We start from the raw sequence: 7,500 nt of genomic DNA on the forward strand, positions 1-7,500 counted from the left end.
ACACACACAGGCACACACACACAGGCATGCACACACACACACACACACACATGCACGCACCCACACACACACACATATACACAAGCACGTGCACAAGTAAATCACTGTGACATTCATTCACACACACCCCTGAATCATAGTGCCAGTGTGTGGGTGTTACCCCATCAAAGCCAAGGAGGGGGAGAGAGAGAGAGAGAGAGAGAGAGAGAGAGAAAATAAGCGGAAGAGTGATGACTCTGTCTCATGTAAAAGATTAAAAACAAACTGCACCTGCACTTGAAGGGTGGGACACACACACACAAGAACTAACACACACAGACACAGGCACAGGCACAGACACACACACATGCAACAAACACACACATGCATGAAACTATACACACTAGGGCTGTAACGATATTGTATCGTGATATACAGAGTCATACTGTATCCTTCATAGTGATATACCCTTCATTCAAGCTTCAAATATGAAAAAAGCAAATTAATTAATTTTGAAAGATAGATTTAAGAAATCGTTGGGTGTATCGAACCGTAGGTCCAAAATCGTGATACGAACTGAATCGTGAGTTGAGTGTATCCTTACACCCCTAATACACACATGTATTTAAACACGCACACACCAGAACACACACACACACACACGCGCGCGCACACACACACACACACACACACACACACACACACACGCGCGCGCACACACACACACCGAGGCATATAAAACATGAAAGTAACAATCCTTGATGAGGAGAGGGGAGCTATACAACATCATCAGAAACACACAGTACTCCATCTGAATATTTAAAAAAGTGTTTACAAAACAAAAGGCTTCTATGATTATTGCGGCCGGAGTTTACAACTTTATTCAGGCCGGACTTTTACCAAGACATTTCCGATACTGAAAGGGGCGTGGTCAAGAGTCCATGTTTTACAGTGATTGGGTACATATTGATTGGGCACTGTATATGAGAATTCTCACAAATTCTCATGATGATTGTGTGTAGCAGTGCAGGTGTGTGTGTGTGCGTGTGTGTGTGTGTGTGTGTGTGTGTTCAGGAGCTTGTGCAGTTCTTGTACCGCTGTAGGTGTCTGCTGAGGTGTCTGTGTGTGTGTGTGTGTGTGTGTGTGTGTGTGTGTGTGTGTGTGTGTGTGTGTGTGTGTGTGTGTGTGTGTGTGTGTGTGTTCAGGAGCTTGTGCGGTTCTTGTATCTCTGTAGGTGTCTGCTGAGGTGTCTGTGTGTGTCTGTGTGTGTTTGTGTGTGTGTGTTCAGGAGCTTGTGCGGTTCTTGTATCTCTGTAGGTGTCTGCTCAGATGTGTGTGTGTGTGTGTGTGTGTGTGTGTGTGTGTGTGTGTGTGTGTGTGTGTGTGTGTGTGTGTGTGTGTGTGTGTGTGTGTTCAGGAGCTTGTGCGGTTCTTGTATCTCTGTAGGTGTCTGCTGAGGTGTCTGTGTGTGTGTGTGTGTGTGTGTGTGTGTGTGTGTGTGTGTGTGTGTGTGTGTGTGTTCAGGAGCTTGTGCGGTTCTTGTATCTCTGTAGGTGTCTGCTGAGGTGTGTGTGTGTGTGTGTGTGTGTGTGTGTGTGTGTGTGTGTGTGTGTGTGTGTGTGTGTGTGTGTGTGTGTGTGTGTGTGTGTGTGTGTGTGTGTGTTCAGGAGCTTGTGCGGTTCTTGTACCGCTGTAGGTGTCTGCTCAGGTCCTCTATGCGTAGGTCCTTCAGCTGCAGCAGATGCTCCAGACGACTCACCTTGATCTGCAAAATCTGCACACACACACACACACACACACACACACACACACACACACACACACACACACACACACACACACACACACACACACACACACACACACACACACACACACACACACTGTCCATTGGCAAGTGACATAAATTCTCCAAACCCCTCAGCTGCTTGGTGGGTGTGAGTCATGTAAGTGCTAAATCATCCCTTTACAAATTTGACTCGTTAAACACTTCAATGTTGAACATGCTACTGTCAGCACTTCCTATTTCTGCAAGTTCAAATGGCTTTGTTCCTGTCATTTTGACATTTATCTGTTCGCTATTTGGTGTATTGTCAGCAAAATTAATTTGTGGCATTTTTGTAGTAATGGCTTTCTTCTGCCCCCCCCCCCCAAACAGCCCATGGTCCGTCAAGTGCCTCCTTACTGTACAGCTTGAAACCTTTTTTTCATGTTTCATGTCATATATTTCACCTGTAGTTATTTTTGGTTACAAATGGCTACAAAAGTAACTTAACATTCTACGGGATATGTAAACTTGAGCAGTAATGTATATTATCATTCTACCATTAGGTAGCTGCATCATATTTAAAGCATTCATTTGCATAAAGCTAGATATTGTGGAACTCTTAGTTGTGCTACCCTCCAAGAAATGCGTTATGCTCCCTTATTTGGTTATATCACCTACTCTAAATGCTTTAAGCAAAATTAAATGGCCATTCACATCCCATACACATGAACAAGACCTACTGTATGTGGGTACATAGTGTGTACTGTATACGTATTTGGTCAGATATTCCAGTATCGTGTGTGTGTGTGCTTGTATGTGTGTGTGTGTGTGTGTGTGTGTGTGTGTGTGTGTGTGTGTGTGTGTGTGTGTGCTTGTATGTGTGTGTGTGTGTGTGTGCGTGCGCGTGTGCATGTGTGCACTTTACTTGATGCTGACCAAAGTGCGTAAGTGTGAAGGGCCACATACGCAGGTGGAAAATAGGCCCATCAGGCAATCTACTCCTTAAATACCACTGATGACCATTCTCACTCGCTCTCTCTCTCTCTCTCACACACACACACACACACACACACACACACACACACACACACACACACACACACACACACACACACACACACACACACACACACACACACACACACACACACAGGGCTGATGAGCTGATGATATAAATAGCACCAACAGATGATCTGAGTGAGCAGAGCTCCTCAGTATGCATCAGCATGGAGGGACTGGTCACACACACACACACACACACACACACACACACACACACACACACACACACACACACACACACACACACACACACACACACACACACACACACACTTGATCTGAGCATGCTGAAATCAATATGGACAGCTGACATCATAGGAAGTGCCTGTTAACACATCAGAGACTCACTGCAACACTTCCTCCTTCATCAGAAGTTCAGAACACAGACATGCACGCACGCACGCACGCACGCACGCACGCACGCACGCACACATACGCACACATACGCACACATACGCACACATACGCACACACACTCGTTGATCAGAAAACGAATAAATAATGTAATAAATACTTCCTCTTTGTCATTCACAGGAATTTACTGGCATCACCAGTTCCAAAAGCATGTCACAATTCCGATTGCCTCAGCGGAACACAAGGCCGTAGGCCTATATGACACACAGCTACTCTAGCGACATATTTGGGCTGTATCTCAGTCGTCCACCATTTTAGCTACGCTACCGACATATTTGGGCTGTATCGGAAGCGTCCACCATTTTAACTACTCTAGCGACATATTTAGGCTGTATCAGAACCGTCCACCATTTTAGCTACTCTAGCGACATGTTTGGGCTGTATCGGAACCGTCCACCATTTTAGCTATTGTAGCGACATGTTTGGGCTGTATCCGAGCTGTCTACCATTTTAGCAACTCTAACGACATGTTTGGGCTGTATCGGAACTGTCCACCATGTTTGGAAATATACACATTTTACACCTCCCCTCGATCTTTTTTTAGATTTTTTTTCTTTTCTGTTCACTAAAGCACTTTTTACACTTTCCAAAATGTAATAAAAACAATCCATTACACAACATTTCTTTTGTATAACTGTGAAAAAAAACTCACTGCTTTACACACAATTTCCAAATGATGAAAACACTCCTAGACTCCTAACCTACCAAAAATGACGTGATGGGTGTTTTAAGGATTTCGTAGAAAAACTGTGAGTAGAGTTGAGTAAACTGTGTTGGATTTTGCAAAGTATCTACAAAGTTTTGCTGATTTGGTGTGTGAGGTTCTTGTATTTGTGTGAAGAGTAGTTAGACTTAGAAGTAACAAAAAAATTAGCATTAGCGATACTGTAAATACTATAAATACAGTACAATACTGTAGTTACTGTAAACACAGTAATTGAATTTCACCTTTTTCCTGTTTTCCTCCAAGCCATTATCTGAGTTTGGTGATATTACTGATTTGCATGTGTCACTGATGTCACATGGTACCAAAAACTTGAACCAACTGGCCCCCTTCGGTTGACCAATACCTGCTAAGAAGTAAATATCACTAGAATCAGAGAACAGCAGGAAGAACACTTCCCTTCAAAGGCAAAGTGCAGTAACTACGGCAAAATTGAAATTGAGAGAAATGCCTTCAAAGTCTTGCTATTAGTTTGGATATTGTAGTTACTGCAAAGCAATATCTCTAAAATGGAACACATTTGGACCATAAGGCCAGAGAGACTAGATAATACTCCTAGAATCGCTGATAAGGCTTTGTCACAAGATGAAGAAGGTATAATGAAGACCATTTTGACAAAATATGTTACTGCACTTGGCCTTTGTAAGGCATAACAGGAGAAAGGTAAAAATCAATTGTTTAAGTCAAATGTGAGGTGTGAGACTGCCTTACAAAAGATTGACTGTTTAATCCAGGGGTGGGGAACCTATGTCTCGAGGGCCATTTACGGCCCTTGAGGGCGTTTTACCTGGCCCCAAATATAATTTTTATGTCATACAGCTTCACATGAAATATGACATATTTTGTAAAGGAATCTTAGAAATCACATTTGCAATTCAACTAAGTTAAATTCAGGGGGCTCTGTTTTAAAGGTGGCCACCTTCAATATAGACCTAAAGTGCAGGGGGAAATCCTGGTTTGTGTTTGTAGTACGGCCTGTGGAGGACTTTTCCAGCTCCTTGAATGGGAAAGGTTCCCCACCCCTGGTTTAACCTTTAGCAGTCTTAGGTCAGGGGGAGCATGTGAGTTGTTAGATGCTTTACAAGCACAAGTATATGTACATGTATAAGCAGACAAGTTAGTGTGTGTGTTACTCTAAATGCTTCATAAGTAGGAGTGTGGGCGACAACAGAGGACTAGTGCTAAATCATCCCTTTAAAAACTCGAGCTGTTAAACAGTTAACACTTTCAATACATTACAGTCAGTGTCAACACTTCCTTTTCCTGCAAGTCTATATATACAGTATGAAACGAACAATGCCGGAAACCACTGTCATGCTTTGCAAATGTGTGTGTGTGTGTGTGTGTGTGTGTGTGTGTGCGTGCGTGTGTGTGTGCGTGTGTGTGTGTGTGTGTGTGTGTGTGTGTGTGCGTGCGTGTGTTGTGTAAGACCTAAACATATAACAAGACTTTTTAAAGGGCCTTAATTCAGGGGCATGATATTGAAAACCTTTTTAAGACCCCAGAGCTATCCTATTTTTAGGTAGGTGTGTCTATGTGTTTTGTTCAAAAGAGGTTTATGTGTGTGTGTGTGTGTGTGTGTGTGTGTGTGTGTGTGTGTGTGTGTGTGTGTGTGTGTGTGTGTGTGTGTGTGTGTGTGTGTGTGTGTGTGTGTGTGTGTGTGTGTGTGTGTCTGACCTCCACTGTTTCCTTCATGGCCAACAGAGACTGTTCCTTCTCCTCCAGCAGCAGGCGGATGGACGGGTCCACATCAGCACCCAGCAGAACCCCCACCTCAGGCCTGGCATAGAACAGAGCAAAAAGAACATAGAACACAGGACCTCAGCACACAGAACCCAGCAGAACCCACCTTAGGCCAGCATAGAGCACAGAACCTAGAACCACAGAACATAGATCATCAGAACCCAACAGAACCCCCACCTCAGGCCTGGCATAGAACAGAGAAAAAAAAGAACATAGAACACAGGACCTCAGCACACAGAACCCAGCAGAACCCACCTTAGGCCAGCATAGAGCACAGAACCTAGAACCACAGAACATAGATCATCAGAACCCAGCAGAACCCCCACTTCAGGCCTGGCATAGAAAACAGAACATAGCCCCACAGAACATAGAACATAGAACATCAGAACCCAGAACTCAGCTGAACCTCCAGCACAGGGCTGGACAGAACACAGAACATAGCACCACAGAACACAGAACATAGAAGAACATCAGAACACAGGACAACCCACACCACAGGCCTGGGTAGAACATAGCACACAGAACATAGAACATCAGAGCACAAATTCCAGCAGAACTCCCACCTCAGGTCTGGGTATAGAATACAGAATACAGAATACAGAACAGCTTCACCTCATCTGGGAAGGCTGTCCACAAGATTGAGGAGTGTGTGTGTGTGACGAGGCTGAGGTGAAGTCACACATTGATGTTGGTGGAGAAGGCATGATTCTCAGTCTCCGCTCTAATTCATCCCAAATATGTTCTATTGAGTTCAGCACTCTGCGCAGGCCGGTCAAGTTCACCCATACCATACTCTGTCATCTATATCTTTATGGACCTTGCTTTGCTCACTGGTGCATAGTCATGTTGGAAGAGGAAGGGGCACACTCTTGGGAGAATGGAATTGTTCAAAATGTTTGATATCCTGGGACAGCCTTCCCAGATGAGTTGAAGTTGCTTAGCATTTTATCTAATTTTTAATTGTTTTTTTTTGTTTTTTTAAATATAGATTTAATCAGGTTTTTTTTTTTTTGGGGTGGGGACGACTCTGAGATTTGCAGGAAAATCAATATTAATAGATAAATCGATCAATAAGGTCAATCAACTAACAATTAATGGATAATTTGCAGGGGGCTGCAAGTATGATATTACTAGGGGTGGGCATAGATAAAAAAAAAAAATCTATATTAATCTCACTGTAATTATGAAATTAATCTAGATTAATCTATATAAAAACGGCTCATTCAGAATAGGCACGCTAGCAAAATAATGATGAAAAAAACCTTGGGGATTTCTTAAGACAGATGGCGCATTACACCAGAGCTTATCTCTTTTTTCCATAATGCATCTCATTTTCAAAAAAATGGTCAAGTGTATACTTGGTAATGAAAAAAAATCACTGCAATAATTGTTAAGTGTGTCGAATATGTTAAGAAGAATTTACAGTCACAAGATAGGCCTATTGGAATGTCAAAATGAAATACGCTATACAGTATATCACGAAAGTGAATACACCCCTCACAGTTTTGCAGATTTTTGAGTATATCTTTTCATAGGAAAGCATTACAGAAATGTAACTTTGACACAATGATTAGTGACCTTTTAACAACATATTTAACCTCTTAAATTTCTTGTTCACTCAGAACAAAACAAAATACAGCCATTAATGTTTGAACATGTACTCACAAAAGTGAGTACACCCCAGATTAAAATCCGGTAGAGAAGGGGCTATGTTGGCTCGAATCGTCTCGAAATGAAAAGGGATAACAAGGGAGGTCATCAGTGTGCATTTCAACCTTTATTTTTATTGAACTTTTACATTTTGAGTCTG

The 7,500-nt window shown here is 42.7% G+C and overlaps 1 protein-coding gene across 1 annotated transcript in view; it reads right to left on the reverse strand.

The window, feature by feature from the left end:
* Nucleotides 1–794: 794 nt before the first annotated feature.
* The window catches only part of spef1 (sperm flagellar 1), a 20,369-nt gene continuing 13,663 nt past the window's right edge, over nucleotides 795–7,500 (reverse strand). The window contains exons 6-7 of the mRNA XM_063192265.1: nucleotides 5,625–5,727; nucleotides 795–1,753 (exon numbers count right to left, since the gene is read on the reverse strand). Of these exons, the coding sequence (XP_063048335.1) occupies nucleotides 1,643–1,753; nucleotides 5,625–5,727 (214 nt within the window). The 3' untranslated portion in view covers nucleotides 795–1,642. The remainder of the gene's footprint in view (nucleotides 1,754–5,624; nucleotides 5,728–7,500) is intronic.

The sequence above is a fragment of the Engraulis encrasicolus genome, chromosome 24 (genome assembly GCF_034702125.1).
Source record: "Engraulis encrasicolus isolate BLACKSEA-1 chromosome 24, IST_EnEncr_1.0, whole genome shotgun sequence".
NCBI lineage: Eukaryota > Metazoa > Chordata > Actinopteri > Clupeiformes > Engraulidae > Engraulis > Engraulis encrasicolus.